General features: G+C 43.7%; 1 protein-coding gene and 2 long non-coding RNA genes across 4 annotated transcripts in view; 2 read left to right on the top strand and 1 right to left on the bottom strand.

Moving 5' to 3' along the window:
* LOC310766563 overlaps nt 1–19,585 on the top strand; it is a 40,626-nt gene extending 21,041 nt beyond the window's left edge. Inside the window, exons 1-3 of one of the 2 annotated variants that reach the window (XR_014550255.1) lie at nt 14,020–14,267; nt 18,223–18,362; nt 19,482–19,585. This is a non-coding gene — a long non-coding RNA (uncharacterized lncRNA). Of the gene's footprint in view, nt 1–14,019; nt 14,268–18,222; nt 18,363–19,481 lie in introns of those variants that run through there. The other variant, XR_014550254.1, reaches the window with a different exon arrangement.
* Nucleotides 1–23,119, top strand: part of LOC310766573 — a 123,015-nt gene that overhangs the window by 68,403 nt on the left and 31,493 nt on the right. The window lies entirely within an intron of this gene.
* LOC310765353 (potassium channel, subfamily K, member 16-like) lies at nt 2,258–18,306 on the bottom strand (the record flags this gene model as incomplete). The annotated part of the gene is made up of 5 exons (XM_083620190.1): nt 2,258–2,645; nt 11,844–12,006; nt 13,857–14,020; nt 15,544–15,664; nt 18,112–18,306. 5 exons carry the CDS (start codon nt 18,304–18,306, stop codon nt 2,479–2,481), a joined length of 810 nt encoding a protein of 269 aa, XP_083476316.1. The 3' UTR covers nt 2,258–2,478.

Raw genomic sequence — 23,119 nt, 5'->3', positions numbered from 1 at the left:
CCACAGGAAGCCTTGGAAAGGTTTCAGGAGTTTTGTGACAAGGTTAAAAATATGCATAATGCTGACATTGATTGTCTTTTAACAGATGAGAAACAGATTTTTCTTTTACAGGATTTTCAGGAGTTCCTGCAGAAGAAAGGGATAAGACACAAGGTTGCTGTTTCAGCGGAAGCGTGGAACAGGGGTGTCTGTGTACGGGTGAACAAAGAATTGCAAAAGGGGATGAATGCGCAATTGCTTAGTTCACATCTGCCACATGAGTTCTGGGCGGAGTCGCTAATGTCGTATTGTTATACGTGGTTGAGAAAGGTTTCAAAAGAGTTGGGAAGTTCTCCTTTTGAGAAACTGTTCCATAGAAAACCTTCTGTTGCCCATTTCAAGGTTTTTGGGTCTCATGTGAGGACAGAAGCTCCAGGTGGAGTAAAGAATGCCAGAGGCATTTTTGTGGGATATGAAAAGGGTCTCTACAGAGTAATTTTGTCTGAATCTGGTCAGGTGATTCTCACAAGATTTCTAGAGAGTGCTCCTGAACAGGAGAGAGTGATGGTACACACATTTCCCACAGAGGACAATTCAGATGATGATGATGATTTTACAGATTACAGTGGTACTGAGAGTGACAGTGATAGCTCAAGGAGCTCAGTTGTCACAGTCATTGAGAGGAAATCTCACACAATGGATACACCTTCACAAGTGAAGGATGAACCACTGTTTACTATTGGAACTGGTTCTCCTAAGAGTCCTGAGACTGAACCAGAAAGCAGAGAGGATCAGCACCTCATACGCAGGTCTGAGAGAGTTACAAAGGGTGAACCACCCAAAAGGTATTCAAAAGAGTTTGCTAACTTAGCTGTTGCATGTGTTGCTGTTGTACACAACCGAGGACAGGTTGGAGCTGTGTCTAAGTCAGAGACAAAGACACAACAGAGAGTTGCTAACCAAGGTAATGCAGATGCACTCATTCCTTGGAAGCCAGACAACCAGAGAGGTACACTGGGGAAACCAGTGGCGAGGAGTTCCAAGAGTGGAACTGAAACAACAGGGGAGTGTTATGTGTATAACAACTGTTTGTTTTCTTCTCTGGATCACGCTTTGCTTGCCGCAACATGCATTGATTCTTTTGGGGGAGGTTGTTACGAAAAAGGAGCAATGCTGCAGCTGAGTGCTCCAGATGGCTGGAAAGCCAAACAGGATGTTGATGTTTTGGGACTGTACCGTGGGAACAAGGGACAGTCTATTCTGTGCACTGAGCACCGGATGTTAGCTCAGAGTGTCACATGACCCTGTACTGGAAGTACATGGGAGGAGTTATTCTCTCTCTGCTGTTGATGTTAACAGAGTGCAGACACGTTTTCTCTGTACTGTTGGAAAGACAGAAATAAAGGCATGTAAATATATTTCTGTCTGTCTCTCTCCCCTCCCTGGGAATGGCAGGGGAGGGGGGAGTGGTGTGTTCTTCTCACATTTGAGGAGAATCGCCGATAGAGATCTCGCCTTGTCTTGCCGGGAGTCGCTGACGGGGAGATCAACAAGGAATCCAAGCCGGGCACCTGGAGAGTGGCCAATTCCTCTGACTAAGGCTTGAATTCCGACATGCAGTGCCCACTGGAAGGGAGAAGCCAGTGTGGTCCTCAAGCCATAAAATTCCACCACCTCCCTCCCACTATACGTGGGGACCCTTTGTCTGTCCTGATGTTGGACGAAAATGCCCCTTAGAATCATGGAATCATAGAATTGCAGAGTTGGAATGGGTTCCAAGGATCATCTAGTCCAACCCCCTGCAATGCAGGAATCTCAACTAAAGCATCCAGGACAGATGGCCATCCAACCTCTGCTTAAAAACCTCCAAGGAAGGAGAGTCCACAACCTCCCGGGGGAGACCGTTCCACTGCTGAACAGCTCTTACTGTCAGAAAGTTCTTCCTGATGTTTAGTTGGAATCTCCTTTCTTGTGACTTGAAGCCAACAGTTTGAGTCCTCCCCTCCAGAGCAGGCGAAAGCAAGCATGCTCCCTCTTCCATGTGACAGCCCTTGAGATATTTGAAGACAGCTCTCATATCTCCCCCAATCCCCTCTTTTCCAGAATAAAAATACCCAGCTCCTTCAACCACTCCTCATAAGGCTTGGTTTCCAGACTCTTGATCATCTTGGTTGTTCTCCACTGCACACATTCCAGTTTTGAGAATCCAAGTAAGAATTTCTCTCCTTATTGCTAAAACACAATACATATCCTGTAATGAAGAGGCATTATAATCTGATGCAGAAAACCCAGCTATTTCACAGTTTATTAGGAATTACTAATTTATAGACCAGCTAGCCAGTTTTTAAGGAATCAGTTGAATGTCGCAATGCCATATAATTATAAAAAGCTCAATGGAAGTTGTTGAGTATAACTGATTTTTATGTCAGACTCCACCTGAATGCAATGATAAATTCTCCTCCAGTGGAAATCTAGCAGACTGACTCCTTTGGGGCACTGTTATCTTTGCATTTTACTGATTTTTTGAGAGGCTGCTTTTGGATCCACAGGTGCCAGTAATGATGAAAACAGTTCAAACAGCACAGCTATCCAGGCCAGACCAATGACGATCCAAATGGCTGCAAGCAGCTGGTAGCCCGCAAAATAGCTCTTCTCGTGGTTCCTCCCTCGAGACACAAGAGAAAAGCGACAATAATGTGTGAGGAGGTGATTTATAGGACCAGCCAACTCAGTTTATCTAAACTTTGTTAGGTCATGTTCACACCATACATTTAAAAGACATTTCTACCATTGAATTGTGGGAAGATGAACACAGGAAACTGCCAATGTCCTTATAATTGCCTGTTCATCATGGTTTGGGCTCTTGATGATGTTTGAGCCTGTAAAGCCTTATGGACCACTTACCAACCCTTGTTGGAACCATATCCAGCATGGTGGCTGTTGCCATTAGAAGTGTTTTCAATTTAAAATATAAATATGTCAGATAATTGGGCAACATATAAACAAGTAGTAAGATAAGAGCAGGGCCAGTTAAAATTGAAAACAATTGAAGAAATTAGGTACCATCTCACGGGCTGGCTCCATCATCATCAACTAAATAACGTTTTTACCTTGGATAAAAAAAAAATCAGGCTTTAAAGAAGAAAAATCAAAATTACAAAAAGGATTATTAGGAAGTAACAAAAAATTACTATCTAAAGTATATGATTTTTTACTAGAATGGGATCTAAAGGATGAACAAATAAAAGAAGCACAGATCAAATGGGCCCAAGTTATCAGACATGCAATAGAACTAGACCAGTGGGAAAGACTATTGAAAATTGACTTCAGATTCACTTCCTGTCATTCTATAAAAGAGAACATGATGAAGTTGTTTTATAGATGGCACATGACACCACTGAAGATTGCCAAAATCTATAAGACCAAATCCAACCTTTGCTGGAAGTGATGCCCTTATGGTGGGGATGCGAAAAGGGGGGGGGGGAATTGAAGCTGCATCCATGAAGAATTTAAAAAGATGCTCAGAATATCTTTAGAAAAAAACCCTGAGACATTCCTGCTGAGCATAGTCTCCACAAGATAGGAGAAAATTATTTCTATATGCAATCGCAGCAGCCAAAATACTCCTTGTAAAGAACTGAAAAGGAAATCACATACCTACAAAAGAGGTTTTGTTAATTAAACTAACAGAGTTTATAGAATTAGCAAAATTAATTACCGTAATAAGGTATCAAACACACCAGAAATTAAGGGCACAAATGGTTATGGTTCAAAGAATATATGAACAAACACTGCTGTAAAGATAACATGCTGATATGTTTAGACTAAGCTTTTAAGGTGACTTGTAATTACAGCGATAAATGATAGCAATGTAAATAAGAACTTAAATAACTCAAAGATGTCGAGTGCTGGTGGAGGGGAGTCAAATGGGTGTGGTACTTCATCCTTTTTTCTTTCTTACCCTTTCCCTTTACTCTCTTTGGCTTTTGGGATTAAGTGTGTGTACTTTATTGTTTGTTTGTTTGTTTGTAAATATACTTAAATAAAACATTTTTTAAAACAAAAAATGAATTGTAGGAAGACGAACACAGGAAAATGCCAATGTCCTTATTATTGCCTATTCGTGATGGTTTGGGCACATGATGATGTTTTAGCCTGCAAAAGCTTTGGGGTAGTTGCACTACCACATTTCCAATCGGTGCACATCCTATAACCTCCTGCTTAATAATAATAATAATATTTGTACCCCACCCATCTGACTGGGTTTCCCCAGCCACTCTGGGAGGCTTCCAGCGTATATCAAAACATTATAAAACATACAGCATTATGAACTTCCCTATACATTTACAGGTAGGTAGCCGTGTTGGTCTGCCGTAGTCGAAACAAAATTTTAAAAAACACATCTGAAGAAGTGTGCATGCACACGAAAGCTCATACCAATAACAAAATAGTTGGTCTCTAAGCTGCTACTGGAAGGAATTTTTTAATTTTGTTTTCCTACGCAGGGCTGCCTTCAGATGTCTTCTAAAGGTTGTGTAGTTCTTTATCTCCTTGACATCTTCCCGGTTCCCTGTAACCTCGCTTCTTGCAGTGAGGGACCCACCAGAAGGCCCTCAGAGATGGACCTCACTGTCTGGGCTGAACAATGAGGGTGGAGTTGCAGTTCCAACCAAGAGAACGGTGCAAAATCACTTTCCAGGAAAACATACTGGGCATTTTCTTTTCTTTCATGTTTGATGCGTGTAGCCCAACCAAAGCATCCATGACAGATGGCCATCCAACTTCTGCTTAAAATACCCCAGGGAAAGGGTCCGCCACCTCTCATGGGAGTCTATTGCACGACCGAACCGCTCTTACTGACAGAATTTTTAAATGAATGTTCAGTCAGAATCTCCTTTCTTGTAACTTGAAGCGATTGGTTTGAGTCCTACCTTTATAGTATAGTGTATTTTAAAATGGGGTTTAGAGTTTTTAGGGGTTTTTGAATGTTTTATGTAGTTTTCATGTGGTTTTTATGTAGTTTTTATGTAGTTTTATGTAGTTTTTCAATTTCATTGTTCCGCATGGGACAATGACAATAAAGATATCGTATATTGTAAGAGCAAGAGAGAACAAGTCATGCGCCCTCTTCCATGTGGCAGCCCTTGAGATGTTTGAAGATGGCTATCATATCTCCGCTCAGTCTCTTCTTTTCCAGGCTAAACGTTCCCAGCTCCTTCAAGCATTCTTCATAAGGCTTGGTTTCCAGACCCTTGATCATCTTGGCTGCCCTTCTCTGCACATGTTCCAATTTGTCAACAGCCTTCTTAAACTGTGGTGCCCAGAACTGGACACAGTATTCTAGGTATGTTCCGACCAAGGCAGAATAAAGTGGTACTATTACTTCTCTTGATCTGGACACTGTACACCTGTTGATGCAGCCTAGAATACCATTAGCTTTTTTTTGCTGCTGCATCACACGGTTGACTCATTTTAAGCTTGTGGTCCACCAAGACCCCTAGATCCTTTTCACATGTACTGCTAGTAAGCCAGGTGTCCCCCATCCTATATTTGTGCAACTGCTTCTTCCTGACTAAGTGCAGAACCTTACATTTGTCCCTATTGAAATGCATTTGTTAGCTTGTGCCCAGTTCTCCAATCTGTTAAGGTCATTTTTAATTGATTCTGTCTTCTGTGACATTAGCTACCCCTCCGAATTCAGTGTCAGCTGTACATTTAAGAAGCATCCTCTCAATTCATTCAACCAAGCATTTATAAAGACGTTGAACAACAACAGGCCCAGGACAGAACCCTGTGGCACCCCACTTGTCACTTTTTTCCAGGATGTCAAGGAACCATTGATGAGCACTCTTTGGGATGGCTATTATTATTATTAAATTTCCATACTACATAAATTAAAAAAGTAAGATACCCTTTCAATACAAAAGAAAAAACACATAAACATATATAAACCTATATCCTCCCCCCCGCCATAAATTCCCATCACCCCACCATATCACTCCCCTCTGCCACACCTCAACTTCCTTAACTTTTAATTTCAGTACTCTCATTGCAATCTTTATATTATTGAATTTTAAGTTCCTTATCGCATCCTAATTGCTTTTATCCTTTCCTCTTTACTCCTTTAGTCTAAGCATAGCAACATGTTGCTGAAGAAGGAACAAAAAGGGTTTTCTTGTGTGAGTTTCTTGTGGCTGATTAGCTGCTTTCTCTGTGCAAAGGTCAGAGGGGGCAGGGCTTCTGTTGAGGTAGGTGATTAGCTGTGGGAGGAGCTTGTCAGAGCTTGTAGGGCAGCGGCTGAAGAAGGAACAAAAAGGGTTTTCTTGTGTGAGTTTCTTGTGGCTGATTAACTGCTTTCTCTGTGCAAAGGTCAGAGGGGGCAGGGCTTCTGTTGAGGTAGGTGATTAGCTGTGGGAGGAGCTTGTCAGAGCTTGTAGGGCAGCAGCTGAAGAAGGAACAAAAAGGGTTTTCTTGTGTGAGTTTCTTGTGGCTGATTAGCTGCTTTCTCTGTGCAAAGGTCAGAGGGGGCAGGGCTTCTGTTGAGGTAGGTGATTAGCTGTGGGAGGAGCTTGTCAGAGCTTGTAGGGCAGCAGCTGAAGAAGGAACAAAAAGGGTTTTCTTGTGTGAGTTTCTTGTGGCTGATTAGCTGCTTTCTCTGTGCAAAGGTCAGAGGGGGCAGGGCTTCTGTTGAGGTAGGTGATTAGCTGTGGGAGGAGCTTGTCAGAGCTTGTAGGGCAGCAGCTGAAGAAGGAACAAAAAGGGTTCTCTTGTGTGAGTTTCTTGTGGCTGATTAGCTGCTTTCTCTGTGCAAAGGTCAGAGGGGGCAGGGCTTCTGTTGAGGTAGGTGATTAGCTGTGGGAGGAGCTTGTCAGAGCTTGTAGGGCAGCAGCTGAAGAAGGAACAAAAAGGGTTTTCTTGTGTGAGTTTCTTGTGGCTGATTAGCTGCTTTCTCTGTGCAAAGGTCAGAGGGGGCAGGGCTTCTGTTGAGGTAGGTGATTAGCTGTGGGAGGAGCTTGTCAGAGCTTGTAGGGCAGCAGCTGAAGAAGGAACAAAAAGGGTTCTCTTGTGTGAGTTTCTTGTGGCTGATTAGCTGCTTTCTCTGTGCAAAGGTCAGAGGGGGCAGGGCTTCTGTTGAGGTAGGTGATTAGCTGTGGGAGGAGCTTGTCAGAGCTTGTAGGGCAGCAGCTGAAGAAGGAACAAAAAGGGTTTTCTTGTGTGAGTTTCTTGTGGCTGATTAGCTGCTTTCTCTGTGCAAAGGTCAGAGGGGGCAGGGCTTCTGTTGAGGTAGGTGATTAGCTGTGGGAGGAGCTTGTCAGAGCTTGTAGGGCAGCGGCGCGCGCCTAGCGGCGCGCGCAGTTTGATCCATCTTTTAGATTTAGGAGAGCTAGTCTCAAACGTTTGTTGGGGGAGATATAGGTTTATTTGGGGGGATTTATTTGTCCTGTCTTCACGCTTTTTATGATGGAGGACCGCTGTAGTCACCCCCAACGACACCTTCTCAAGATGGAGGGTGAGGGAACAGCTGCAGTCGCCTGTGGTTCCTGCGCAATGTTTGCCATCTTGCCAAAGGTTGCAGGCAGCTTTACCTGCAGCAATTGCATGTTGATTGCCCTCTTAAAAGACAAAGTCCAGCAACTGGAGGAATGTGTAGCTACGCTCCAAAGAATTAGAGAGCTGGAGCTCTTCTTGGAAGCAACAGAGCACACCGTCTCCACCAAGGAGGAGACAGGGGACTCCCCTGAGAAGGAGGCTAGTTCACCAACACAGGAGCCAGATATATGGAGAAACGTGACTCAAAGAAGTAGGAGGCCCAGGGTTCGCTCTGATTGTTTAGAAATACGCAATCGCTTTGAGGTCCTTTCCCCTAGCATGGAAGACGAAGAGCAGACTCCATTTGAGGATCTCTCCCTCATTACAGTCGATCAGGTATATGAAGACGAGCAGCAAAGGCAGTCCTCAGGGAATGTGCAGGCGACCTTGGAACGGACAGCTCACGGAAGAACCCCGACCAGACCTAAGAGGAGGCGTGTAGTGGTGATAGGGGATTCCCTACTGAGGGGAACAGAAGCAGTGATCTGTGGGCCTGACAAGATGTCTCGGGAAGTGTGCTGTCTCCCCGGGGCTAAGATCCAAGATGTAACTGAACGACTGCAAGGAATCATAAAACCCACTGACAAATACCCCTTCCTCTTGGTTCATGTGGGAACCAATGACACTGCAAGCAATAGCCTCCAGAAGATCAAAAGAGATTACGAGGCTCTCGGCAGGAAATTGAAGCAATTAAATGCACAAATTGTCATCTCATCTGTCCTCCCAGTTGAACGACGTGGCCCAGGGAGAGAGGGAAAAATAGTGGAAGTGAACAACTGGCTTCGCAAATGGTGTAAACAGGAACGGTTTGGATTCTTAGATCACGGAATGCAGTTTCTTGAAGATGGACTTCTGGCAAGCGATGGGCTGCACCTCACAACGGTTGGGAGGAATGTTTTTGCAAAAAATCTCAGAAACCTCATCAGGAGGGCTTTAAACTGACTAATGTGGGGGAGGGAGACAGTGCTCCTGAAGGTAGGAGTCTATCAATTGATGAAGATGATCATCCAAATGTCATAGACCGAATGGAGCAAACAGCACGCAGACCTAGTGGTGGGAGGAAAAAATCCTTAAATAAGAGACACGGGGGAATGATTAATGGACTTCAATGTCTGTACACTAATGCGCAAAGTATGGGAAATAAACAAGATGAGCTTGAGCTCTTGGTACAGCAAACTAAATATGACATAATAGGAATCACTGAAACCTGGTGGGATAAGTCCCACGATTGGAATGTAATAATGGAGGGATACAATCTATTTCAGAGAAACAGACCAGACAAGAAAGGAGGAGGAGTGGCGTTATATGTCAGGGATGTGTATACCTGTGAAGAGATCCAAGATTTAGAACCTCAAAGCCAAAGTGAGAGCATTTGGGTCAAAATTAAGGGAGAGAAGAATAACAGTGACCTCATTGTGGGAGTTTACTATAGATCCCCAAGCCAAACGGAGGACATAGATGATGCCTTCCTGGAACAGATGGCCAAGCATGCAAAAGGAAGGGAGATAGTAGTAATGGGGGACTTCAATTACCCGGATATTTGTTGGATGTCAAACTCAGCCAAGAGCATAAGGTCAAACAGATTCCTCACTGGCCTTGCAGACAACTTCATTGTCCAGAAAGTGGGAGAAGCAACAAGAGGAACAGCCATTTTAGATCTGGTCCTAACCAATGTTGATGACCTAGTTAGTGGGGTAGAAGTGGAAGGATCATTAGGCGCGAGTGATCATGCTCTTCTGAAGTTTACTATACAGCGGAAAGGAGCAGCCAAGCATACTAGGACTCAATTTCTCGACTTTAAGAAAGCCGACTTCATAAAACTTAGGGAAGTGCTTGGTGAGATCCCATGGACAGTAATACTAAAAGGAAAGGGAGTTCATGATGGCTGGGAGTTTGTTAAGAGGGAGATAGTAAAAGCACAACTTCAGGCAATACCAATGAGACGGAAACATGGAAGGTGCCTAAAGAAGCCAGGGTGGCTATCTAAAGAACTTTTAACTGAGTTAAGATTAAAAAAGGATGTGTACAAAAAATGGAAAAGGGGGGAAACCACCAAAGAGGAATTCAAACAAATAGCCAGCACGTGTAGACACAAAGTCAGAAAAGCTAAAGCACAGAATGAACTCAGGCTTGCTAGAGAGGTTAAAAGCAACAAAAAAGGCTTTTATGGGTATGTTCGTAGCAAAAGGAAGAACAAAGAAACAGTGGGGTCACTCAGAGGAGAAGATGGTGAAATGCAAACAGGGGACACAGAAAGGGCTGAACTCCTCAATGCCTTCTTTGCCTCAGTCTTCTCCGATAAAGAAAACAATGCCCGACCTGAAGAATTTGGAGCAAATGATTCAGCAGAGGAAACACAGCCCAGAATAACTAAGGAGATAGTACAAGAATACTTGGCTAGTCTAGATGTATTCAAGTCTCCAGGGCCAGATGAACTGCATCCAAGAGTATTAAAAGAACTGGCAGATGTGATCTCAGAACCACTGGCAGTCATCTTTGAGAATTCCTGGAGAACAGGCGAAGTCCCGGCAGACTGGAGGAGGGCAAATGTTGTCCCTATTTTCAAAAAGGGGAAAAGAGAGGACCCAAATAATTACCGCCCAGTCAGTCTGACATCAATACCAGGGAAGATTCTGGAGCAGATCATTAAGCAAACAGTCTGTGAGCACCTAGAAAGGAATGCTGTGATCACCAATAGTCAGCATGGATTTCTGAAAAATAAGTCATGTCAGACTAACCTGATCTCGTTTTTTGACAGAATTACAAGCCTGGTAGATGAAGGGAATGCAGTGGATGTAGCCTACCTTGATTTCAGCAAGGCATTTGACAAGGTGCCCCATGATATTCTTGTAAAGAAGCTGGTAAAATGCGGTCTTGACTATGCTACCACTCAGTGGATTTGTAACTGGCTGACTGACCGAACCCAAAGGGTGCTCATCAATGGTTCCTCTTCATCCTGGAGAAGAGTGACTAGTGGGGTGCCACAGGGTTCTGTCTTGGGCCCGGTCTTATTCAACATCTTTATCAACGACTTGGATGATGGACTCAAGGGCATCCTGATCAAATTTGCAGATGACACCAAACTGGGAGGGGTGGCTAACACCCCAGAGGACAGGATCACACTTCAAAACGACCTTGACAGATTAGAGAACTGGGCCAAAACAAACAAGATGAATTTTAACAGGGAGAAATGTAAAGTATTGCACTTGGGCCAAAAAAATGAGAGGCACAAATACAAGATGGGTGACACCTGGCTTGAGAGCACTACATGTGAAAAGGATCTAGGAGTCTTGGTTGACCACAAACTTGACATGAGCCAACAGTGTGACGCGGCAGCTAAAAAAGCCAATGCAATTCTGGGCTGCATCAATAGGAGTATAGCATCTAGATCAAGGGAAGTAATAGTGCCACTGTATTCTGCTCTGGTCAGACCTCACCTGGAGTACTGTGTCCAGTTCTGGGCACCACAGTTCAAGAAGGACATTGACAAACTGGAACGTGTCCAGAGGAGGGCAACCAAAATGGTCAAAGGCCTGGAAACGATGCCTTATGAGGAACGGCTAAGGGAGCTGGGCATGTTTAGCCTGGAGAAGAGGAGGTTAAGGGGTGATATGATAGCCATGTTCAAATATATAAAAGGATGTCACATAGAGGAGGGAGAAAGGTTGTTTTCTGCTGCTCCAGAGAAGCGGACACGGAGCAATGGATCCAAACTACAAGAAAGAAGATTCCACCTAAACATTAGGAAGAACTTCCTGACAGTAAGAGCTGTTCGACAGTGGAATTTGCTGCCAAGGAGTGTGGTGGAGTCTCCTTCTTTGGAGGTCTTTAAGCAGAGGCTTGACAACCATATGTCAGGAGTGCTCTGATGGTGTTTCCTGCTTGGCAGGGGGTTGGACTCGATGGCCCTTGTGGTCTCTTCCAACTCTATGATTCTATGATTCTATGATTCTATGTCCTGTTTTGGTTTGTTTGCCTTCTTATATAGGCAGTTAGCATGGCCATTTCTATGAACTCAGTTAGTTTGTATAACCATTCTTCTTTCGTGGGTATTGCTTCACTTTCCATTTGCTAGCGCATATTATCCTGGCAGCTGCTGTAGCATATAAGAAAATTCCTTTCATTTTCTGAGGTATGTCTTTTCCCAGTTAGCCTAATAAGTATGCCTCTGGTTTCTTTTGTATAGATGCTTTTAACATTTTTTAAAGTTCTTCATGGATAACACCCCAATAACCAGTTAAGCTCACAATATGAAAGTATTTTGAAAGCCTTACCTATTAGATAGTCTCCAAAACCAATGGTGCTGAGTGTAATAAATGTAAAATAGACAGCTTCATAAAAAGTCCAGCCCTCCACCCATTGAAAGAGGAACGATGGCAAAATAAGAAACATTAGAATTCCCACAACCACGAACACGAAAATATATCTTGCTGTTTTCTGAAAGATAAAGCAAGAAAAGAAAAGAAAAAAGACAGGTTTGATGGAACAGAACTCAGTTTTCTTGGCCTTGAGCCATGCACAATGATTTTAGGCTGCATTAACAGATAAATAATAATAATTCCACCCTAATTAGACTTCATCTGGAGCATGGTTTGGTGCTGATGTCAAGCTCTACTGCCCTCTGGGAGCTGTTCAGGCAGGGGAAAGCCAGGATTTATGAGGTAAGATTCCTGGCAATGCTCCTCAGATAGTTCTGGGGAGTACACTGCATCCCGCGGTGTCGTTTAAGCCCGTTTCTGCCAACTTGAAAGGCAGAACGGGTGTGCCCTGGGAAGGGTGTCCTTGCCATGGACGAACCTCCATCTCTGGCATGATTTGTGATCACCAGTTTGGAATATTGCCGTTAATCATGAGGCACTCCTGAAATGGTATATGATAATGGGCTGCAATCAATCAGATGCCGAAAGGATGGGATTTGGTTCTTCGAAGGTATTTGAATGTTTTTTCCCCTGAAGCTTGAAATTCCTTACAGCAGCCAAAAAGGAAAGGGGAGGACAAAGCACTTTGTGCTTTCATCCAAATGATTCTTTTCTCTCTTGTCCTCCCCTGCAAAAATGGAATAATTGTGTGTAGCCGTGGCTATGGTACTTTCTTACCAAGGAAAAGAAGGGGGAGGCTTTGATTCATGCTTAATAAGGAATTTAACAAGGTTTTACTATGCCCCCCCCCGACTGAGGCTGAATGGACTTTATTTTAAAATGATTGTTGGACCGGAGCGGGAGTGTGAGGGGGAAATGCTGAGTAAAGAAGATAGAAGATAGATAGGATAAGAGGCTTGGGGAAAAAGGATTTCATTTTAGAAACAGGCAAGTAACTAAAAGCCTTGGTCTGTCGTAATCCCAAATTAACTTGGCAAACTTGATTTTCTAAACACTGAAAAAAATGGAACTATAGGGGAAAGTAATGTCCGAGTTTGTGATATCTAAACTGTGTTGTACATTTTGTTAACGTTTATGCATGAAAAGGTGACGATTTGTTAAGCTGTACATTGTACATTGTTAAGCTGTACATTGTTGCACACACCCTCGCACCCACTAACATTTTGGAGAATTAAGAAAAACCAATTCCATGAATTTAGGAAGATATATTTTGCAAATTTATACTGGAGCCAGTTTTACTAAAGGCAAACAGCTATGTTTCAAAAATATGAGCTTCTTAAAACAAATAATTTGGCGAGCTTCTCCCATTCCTATTTGAAGGCAGAGCTTGAATTTATCTTCCTCACTTATTTAGAGGGCATAATGCACATGTCTAATTTATTCTTGTCTTCCACCTCTTATCGAGGCAACTAATCATATATGCATATGTATATGCAATATAATAGAAGAAGAGCCCTGCTGGATCAGGCAAGGGCCCATCTAGTTGAGGATCCTGTTCTCATCAAAGCTGAAATAATAATAATAATAATGATAATAATAATAATAATAATAATAATAATAATAATAATAATAATATATCCCCAGCCAAGACCAGGCTCAGGGCGGGTAACAACCGATAATAAAAACAAGTTGATTAAAATACAATTTAAAAATCAAGATTAAAATACAAAATTAAAACATTAAGATGCAGCCTCTTCACAGGAGGAGAAAGGAAAAAGAAAGAGGGGGAGGGAATTAAATTGACTCCAAGCCAAAGGCCAGGTGGAACAACTCTGTCTTACAGGCCCTGCGGAAAGAAATCAGATCCCACAGCGCGCTGGTCTCATGAGACAGAGCGTTCCACCAGGCCGGAGCCTCAGTCTGACTGGTCAGATTAGAAATCATCTCCAGATAAAGTAACTGAATTACCTTCTTTCCTTTCCCAAACACATTCCTTGCACAGCTTTCGAAGAGTCTTGAGACTAAAAAGCCAATATAGTTCAAGCAGATGAGGTTGAAGGGGATTCCAAAGAGAGCAAAAATAATACAAAAGATCTGACCTTCTTTCGTTTGCGGAGAGACGTTTCCATAGCCTGTTGAAAGATTAAGAAAGGGTTGCAAAGGACGTCAGCAACTGTTGATTTGCCAATTGCCTAGAGAAGTTACAGAGCAGGGTCCCTACGAAGGGTTGTTTCCAGTGGAATGCAGCATGTACATTGAGACTGACTGTTCCTTCCTTTCCTCTCTCCTGTACAACCCCCAAATCTGCTCCAGAGGATCCCCATACCCTCTGGAGCAGACATTGAGGATGCTCAGAGGGGTACAGAGAGGAGAAGAGGGGTCAGTTTCATTGTGCAAGCAGAGGTCTGTGCACAACCGAAATGGCAGCCTTGAATACAGCCCAATGTATTTATTTTATGTACTGCACTCACTGACCTCCTTTATGCCAATGCACTTGGTGTTAGGATAATTATGTGGGAGCTTCAAGTCTCTCCCTCCTATTCCTTGGACCGGAAAGGCCCACTGTGGAAGAACTGACCTGAGATGCAATGGAAGAGGCCATGTGTGCAGGTATGACTTTGGAGACCTTGTGAAACATTGGGTGAAATGGAGACTCATCATGGCAACCCTTTAAAAAACCCCAAAAGATTGATAATATATTGGTCATGAAAATCTGGGGATCACTGCATTTTCATGACAATGAAAACAAATGTAGGTTGATCTGCAGTGAGGAGAGAGCTGAGTTCCTCCATTCGTGACCGTCATGGCTAAAATAAGTTGCAATTCCGAAGCCGCTAAACACTTTAAGAATGCTCAAGGAATTTGATTTCTCTCAATTCCAGTCTGACCTAGCCTTGCCTGTGAATTGAAACATGCTTAACCTTCAGATTTTTCAGTTTTTCAAAATTGGTGATAGTTATTAGATTAAACAATGAATTACAAAAAACCTATTTGCTTTGGGATGATATGTCTTTGGTGATGAAATAGGGCATGCAAGGAGTGTCTTAGACAAAGGAACCACCATTGTGCCCAGATACCCCATAATAGCCCTCAGGGTAAGCTTTCTGCTCAGAAAAACCTCCATTTTGGTTTCCTTTACGATTGGCCTCAATTAAGACTTGGCTGATCTATCTGCCAATTACTTCTTATTAATTAATTCTTATCCAGAATGCAAATTGGCTTCTGGTGTAAGAAGAGGCATTATTTAAGAGGCTGAAAAACAAAGCAAAAAGCTTGTCTTAAATTATCAATGATAATTTATTTGGGGAGCAAGTCCCACTGAATGCATAGGGCTGTGCTGAGAGGGACGGATTTGCATTGGGAGACGGGCATGGGGTCAGTTGCACCGGGTGGGATTTGAACTCGTTTCCCTAGCCCAACTACTTTCCACAGGGTAGTTTTAATAATGGTTTGGCCTCAGAATGGAGGGGAATAAATAACTAATCAGGGAATGGTCTTGTTGGGCATACAATAAATGAACAGGGAGGACAAAAATGAGATGTGAAGAATGATGAAAGAGCAAAAGTAAAACCTGCTGCTTAACACAATTTATCTGAGAGCAGTTGAATGCCCTGCATACTATATTTGGGGAGAAGCCAGAACCAAATGACAGTACCTATTGTGGCTAACATAGTGCCCACGAAGAAGAAAGAATTAGCGAAATCCCAGTTGCTGTATTTTTCTGAAGGGTGGGTTGCTGCTGGAATTATGCCCTTCCGAACAGATCTTATTAATTTCTGCAATTGAAGGCAAGACTCAGTTTGAATATTCCAGCAATAAGAATAGACCCTCCTCTGATTATCACCAGATACCGCTAACCAAATCACGATGCATTCAGAAGGGACGTTCTTGTGGATCAGTCCAGCACGTTCTTCCCCCAGTGGCCAGCCCAGTGCTCATGGGAAGCCCACAAACAGGACCTGAGAACAACAGCCCTCCCCTCACTTGTCACCCCCAGTAACTGGTAGGCATAGGGCTTATGCACACTCAACGTTTTCTCCACTCTTACCAGGCAAAGGTCCGCACTCCAAGGGGCGCTTGTTGTGGTTTGCACCAAGCTTTCCCAGTGAAAACTGTGGTCTATGTTTGAGTTGTTGAGAGTGATGCAGCGGTTTCACCCTCAAAGCTTAGTGATAAAGTAGACTCCTTACACAAGACTTGAAAACAAGTCTTGACTGGTCAGGATGGCAACTAGGGCTTTTTTCAGCAGGAACTCTCTGGAACTCAGTTCTGGCACCTCTCAAGTAGGCGCCTTTGCCATTATAGGAGAAGGAGGGAGGTGTTCATGGTGAGTTCCGGGAACTTCCAATACCTCTTTTCCTAGAAAAATAGCACTGATGGCAACACTATAACAAGCTTTATTTGTTATATCTCAAGTTCAATACTAAGTGTTTCTCTCCTTCTTCCAAAAACATACACTCCATCATTTTGCCTAATCCTCCATGGGGATAACATTCCACATGCAGAAGGAAGGCTCTATGCTGGCCACTGATTCTGTTCCCACCTCGATTCCCACCTCCTAAACTGTATTCCCCCCAGATATACTTTCTGACCTCTCGACCTCTGTTGTCATGCCACAGTCATCTCTTTTCAGTCTTGCTGAAGTAATGCCTTACCTGTATGAATACCTCCACCTCTTCTGGGCTGAGATTGGTGTAGCTCCAAAAAAATTCCTCCTTCATGTGAAATGTTGCCGCCTCTCCTACTTTTTTGTGGTGATCGTTCTCCAGAAGCTCCTGAGCACAACAGCCCTCCCCTCACTTGTCGCCCCCAGTAACTGGTAGGCATAGGGCTTATGCACACTCAACTTTTCCTCCACTCTTTCCAGGCAAAGGCCCACACTCCAATAGCACTGATGGCAACACTATAACAAGCTGTGTTGTTTATATCTCAAGTTCAATACTAAGTGTTTCTCTCCCTTGACCCCAAGAGAGGGTTTGGTCTTCTTGCCCCAAAAACATACACTTTAGTAGCAATGCATAAATCATTACCCCTTGGCTTCCCTGTCTTCATAAATTCTTCTGGACAGAGTCTGCTTGGAGTATTGGCTCTCCCATATTCTCAGTCAACCAAACAATGGTGAGACTACCCCATCTCCCACCCTCTGTTCTAAGGCAGAAACATACACTTTTCAAGGCAGTTAACCAGACAATGATTCAGGTTTCCTGTGACCTTGATTGGAGTCACCTGTTTTGCAGTTGCTATATGACGTATGTTCTTCTTTCCCCGAATTATTCTTTGCAAAATATGTTTCCCAACAAATACAGTACAGTCGTACCTTGGTTCTTGGACACCTTGGTACTCGGACATTTTTGTTCCCGAATATTGCAAACCCAGAAGTGAGTGTTCCGGTTTGCGAATGTTTTTCATAAGCTGAACGTCTGACGCAGCTTCCATGCCTTCCAATTGAGTGCACGATGTGCCTGCAGCCAATCGGAAGCCACACCTTGGTTTTCGAATCATTTCAGGAGTCAACGGACTACTAGAACAGATTGAGTTCAACAACCAAAGTTTGAATGTACAAATATGAACAAAAACCCACCCTTCAGCTCTTTACAGCTGAATTGGAGGAAATATAAATTTGGGTGTTCCGTGGCAATGTTTCAGCTTTTCTGTTACCTTGATTGGAGTCACCTGTTTTGCGGCTGCTACATGACATATGTTCTCCTTTCCCTAAATTATTCTTTGCAAAATACATTTCCCAACAAATACAGTGCTAATACTAACAAAAACCTGCTCATTATAGCTGAATCGGAGCAAAAGTCAATTTGGGTTTTCAATGGATTGCCGTTAACAAGCTGGTTTTCACGAGGAAAGCCCCAGAGCAATGAAATGGTGCTCAGACACGGAGCTTTAAATCATGGCCAGGCCTGGAAAGGGTGGAGGAAAGCTCAGTGTGGAGAAGCCCATGCTGCCTCCAACAGTGTTGGCAGAACAGAGCCATAATGGTTAGTAGCCATTCATTGTCTTATCCTCCATCAATTTGCCTAACCCTCCATGGGGATAAAATTTCACATGCAGAAGGAAGGGTGAGTCCTTATGGCTTTATGCTGGCCACTGATTCGGTCCCTACCTCAATTCCCACCTCCTAAACTGTATTCCGCCCATATATACTTTCTGACCTCCTAACCTCTGGTGTCATGCCACGGTCATCCCTTCCAGTCTTGCTAAAGTAATGCCTTACCTGTATGAATAACTCCACCTCTTCTGGGGTGAGAGCGGTGTAGTTCAAAAGAAAATCATGTTTCAGGTGAAACACTGTATCTATTACTTTTTTGTTGTGATCCTTCTCCAGAATCTCAAAGACGAGGGCCCCCATAACCACGTAAGTCAGGAAGCCAGCCAGCAGTATGACGCCCTGTGCCCTGCTCACACGCATGTTGTTCTGTGTGGGAATAAGGGCCAAAGAAGAAGCAGACACAAGAGCGACTATAGGTTAGTAAGCAAGTCCTTATTTGTCTTGACCCAGACTCAACAGTACAGCCCCATAGCTGGGCACTCTCCATAGCTGGACCCAAGCTAACCAAATGAATTTCAACAGGGACAAATGTACAGTTCTGCACTTAGGCAGGAAGAACCAGATGCACAAATAGAAGATGGGAGAGCCAGTGTGGTGTAGTGGTTAAGAGCGGTGGACTCGTAATCTGGTGAACCGGGTTCGCTTCCCCACTCCTCCACATGCAGCTGCTGGGAGACCTTGGGCTAGTCACACTTCTCTGAAGTCTCTCAGCCCCACTCACCTCACAGAGTGTTTGTTGTGGGGGAGGAAGGGAAAGGAGATTGTTGGCCGCTTTGAGACTTCTTCGGGTAGTGATAAAGCGGGATATCAAATCCAAACTCTTCTTCTAAGTAGCAGTACATGCAAAAAGGACCCAGGGGTCTTGGTGGACCACAAGCTGAACATGAGTCAACTGTGTGTTATTATTACCACAAGATTGATCTAAATTAGCATTATTAAACATCAACAAAATGTATCATGAGTTATCAATGTATATCAACAGATAGCAGTCATTGAACCTGACCTTGTGGGGGAAAGACAATGCTCTTTAGAACTGTATCACTAAGCATATTTACTGTCAGGTACACAATTCTGGAGACCCACAATTGAAAGTAACTCCAAATTGCGCTACCTTGGAATATTCCTATGTAGCACTGCAAGAAAGATGGGTGGCACTCGGGTCTAAATAAATTAATATTCAAGATACTATTGAAAAAATAACATTAGTTCAAACGATATGGCATCACATGTTCAAAAAATATAAATTTGACCTTTTCTACCATGACAAAATGGCTTTGTGGGGAAACACGTCTTTAAAAATTGGGAAATACTTTAATAGGTTAAGATCTGGTGAATTACAATAACAACTCTGTAAAGTATAGAGTTTTGTGGTTTTTTCACCCCATCTCCCCCTTTACTTTGCCTTCTACACGGCTGCTGTTTCTCCCCCAAAAAATGTCTCTAAAATATGACATTGCAAGGAAGCTCTGAGGACAAAACCATATGTGAATATGTTTCTAGAAAAACTAGGGGGAAATGTGCTTCATGTTTTATAGATGTCTAAAATAAAAAATTGAAGACAGGAGTGCCTGGCGTGCTCTGGTCCATGGGGTCACGAAGAGTCGGACACGACTAAGCGACTAAACAACAACAAAATAAAAAATTATACTGCCTTTAAAAAAAAACTGCTTCAATGACTTCCCGGGAAAATCGGTCGGAATGTTAGGACACTGCATGTCAAAACACACTTTCTCTTTCCAGGTTTGTTTTAGGTTTTTTTAAGAAATACCGTTCATTGGGAAACATGGAGGGAGAAAACATGGAGGTTTTGTCATGTTGGAGCTAATGTGTTTTCCCCCATCCATAACCAGCCCAGGGGTCATTTGGAGGAGGGAATTGAAAGGAGGAGAGGGGTCTTTGCTTGGCTCCTCACTCACCCTGACAGGGTCCTTTGATTCCAAATCCTCTTAAATGATCCACTTCAACTTCCAATATCTGATGGGAGAGTCTCAGTGCTTCTCTTTCACTGGGTAGCTATTTGGTAGAAGCAGCCTGACCACATCTTCATGGGCTCTATGAGGTCATGGGTATATTACCCACTTTTGTGGACTGGCTTACCTGGTCCTCTGTGAGGTCACCCCCTCTGTACCTGCTGTGCTGCTGAAAGCCTCCAGGTTTGAGAGGCTGGTAGGAAGATCAGACCACAGTATTTTAGAAATGTACAGGGAGCAAGCTTGATCTATTGTTACATCCAGCAATGGGAATGCTCATCAGATTTGCAGATGGCACCAAACTGGGAGGGGTAACTAATGCCGCAGCAGAAAGAATCAGAATTAAAGGGTTGCCATTTGTCCTCTTTTTCCAGGACACGTCCTCTTTTTCATGGGCAGAGTCATAGCGATCCATAGCTAAAAGCAGAAGTTGGAAAATGTGTCCTCTTTTTTGAAACCCTACATCGAGCCCCAGTTAACAAAATGAATTTCAATGGGGACAAATGTCAGGTTCATTGTATATGCCATCAAATGCCAACAGTGTCCCTCAGCTCTCTATATTGGACAAACAGGCCAAACCTTACGCCAAAGAATAAACGGACATAAATCGGACATCAAGAATCACAAGACAGAGAAACCAGTAGGAGAACACTTCAATCTCCCAGGACATTCTATACAAGATCTCAAAGTAGCTGTATTACTACAAAGGAATTTCAGAAATAGACTGGAAAGAGAAGCTGCTGAATTGCAACTCATTACCAAACTTAAAACCATGGAGAGACCTGGTCTGAACAAAGACATTGGATTCTTATCTCATTATACATGACAAAGCCATTTTTCACCTTCTCACCCCTTGCTTTTTCCTGTAAGACCTATTGCAGTCGTTAAGAGTCGTCAACAGGCTCATCACAGCTATCTGCCAACCACCCATTCCCACCACCCTTCTGAGTAATACCCCTCCCCACCTTCTCACTATATAGAAGGATCTGGCAACTTCTGTTTCAGTGTATCTGAAGAAGTGTGCATGCACACAAAAGCTCATACCAAGAACTAACTTAGTTGGTCTTTAAGGTGCTACTTGAAAGAAAAAAATTTTTTTTTGTTTTGGCTTACTAGCAGTACATGTGAAAAGGATCTAGGGGTTTTGGTGGACCACAGGCTGAACATGAGTCAATAGTGCAATGCAGCAGCAAAGCTAATGCTATTGTTAAGCCCTCAGAATGAATAAATGCTAGGATTTTGATCAATTGGGATATGGATTAGATTAGAACATAAACTGCAGAGCTGTTCCAGACAGGGAATTCCTGTGCTGGCTTATGCAAATTATCCTGGCTGACCCAGGGCTATCAAGAGTACAATAGGGGCCATTAACAATGGAAGGGAACTTCCCTCTTGCCCCTAGGTGTGAACAAAGACTGGGGATTTGGTAGTTTGCCAGGGTACCTGCTCTGGGCGAGGGCAAGGGATTTCTGGGAGAAAGAAGGTGGGGGGGAAGGAGAGATCCATCTTGGAGAGAGAGGCTGTATGCCTGCACTGCTGCCTCTTGAACTGACCATGCCGTAAGAGCTGGACTCCTTCCATGCAGACTGAAGGTGTAAATAGCTGAATAAACCCTATTTCTTAAAGTACAACAGTTTCCACCATTTCTTCTATTCTCCAAAGTGACTTCAGGCTACATCAACAGAAATAGTGTCCCGATCACAGGAAGTAATAAAGATAAAAGGTAAAGAACCCGAGGATGGTTAAGTCCAGTCAAATTTAACTATGGGGTGTGCCGCACATCTCTGCTTTCAGTCCGAGGAAGTCGGCATTTGTCATCAGATACCCCTGGTAGTGAGGCTGCATCCATGTGATATAAGTAAAAAAACCTGCTCCTTTTCCCTTATGGGGTACCCAAGAGCCCATAAAGAGTCCATTTGTAGGCTCTCTATGGGTAGGAGAAAATAACAGAGACCAACCAGAGAATATTGAAAAGCAAAGCAGCTAGTAAGCCTGATCTTTATTAACTGTTGCAACAGGGTGCTCCCCCACATGCAGGAGAGAGGAGGAGCACCCCGAGCCATGCGTGCAAGCCCTTATATAGACATTTTTAATTGCCCGCCCTGGAGTCCAAGACCACCCCTAGAAACATCATACCTACATCACAGACTTGAAGCCATTGGTTTGAGTCATAGCTGTCAACTTTCAGATTTGAAAATAAGGGATCAGCAGCCTCACCTGTCCCAGGCACTCCTGTCTTCCACTGCCTCCCGCAGTTTGGTCAAACTCATGCTGGTAGCTTTGAGAACACTGTCCAACCACCTCATCCTCATGGTTCAATGTTACTAGTGAGCAAAGTTACCCAGTCAGGATTTGAATCTTGGTCCTAACTTTGGGGGTTAAGTTTCTATTTAGCTGTCCATTAATACTGACAAACCGTATCTCCCATTCATCTCTCAGATCCCCTTGTAAATCTAAAGTACTGACCTCACCACATCCTGCGGTAAAAAAATTCCCCAAGTTAATTACACATTGTGTGAGGGTAAGTTTGTGAAGCTACAGCATTCCTACTATCAGCTTAAGTGACACATTCACTCTCTCTCTCACACACACACACACACACGCACGCACGCACGCACACACACACAGAGAGAGAGAGAGAGAGAGAGAGAGAGAGAGAGAGTAGAGCCCCTCTGATCCAAAAGCCCAAAAGCAGAAAGCCCAGCCAGCAGCCAAACGAAGCCTCAAGAAGTGGTTCCTACAGTGCAGCAACCCGGCAAGGGGATACAGCACCAAGGAAAACCACACCGTCACCTCTCCGCTGGGAAGCGCTGAAGCAAAGGCGAGTCCCCAGGCAACGCAGCCGATTTGATGGGCACAAGGCATGCAAGCTCCACCCCCCAGTCGTTCTTAGACTCCTTATTGGATGAGCAACGCAGCCAAGCAACACAGTTGGAGCCTCCCTCCTCCCTGGCCAGCAGGGAGGGAGTGAGAGGAGCTGCTTCCTTTGAAATCCGGGAAATTTACGCGATATCAACAATCCGGGGTAGCAGCGGGAAACGGCGCTGGAATAAGGGAGTTTCCCTCCAAATAAAGGAAGGTTGACACCTATGGTTTGAGTCCTCCCCTCCAGAGCAGGCGAAAGCAAGCATGCTTCCTCTTCCATGTGACAGCCCTTGAGATATTTGAACATGGCTCTCATATCTCCCCCAGTCCGCTCTTTT

Source organism: Podarcis filfolensis (genome assembly GCF_964270895.1).
Source record: "Podarcis filfolensis genome assembly, chromosome: 1".
Lineage (NCBI taxonomy): Eukaryota > Metazoa > Chordata > Lepidosauria > Squamata > Lacertidae > Podarcis > Podarcis filfolensis.
Note: the sequence above shows the minus strand (reverse complement) of the source record. Positions and strands in the feature narration are given on the sequence as shown.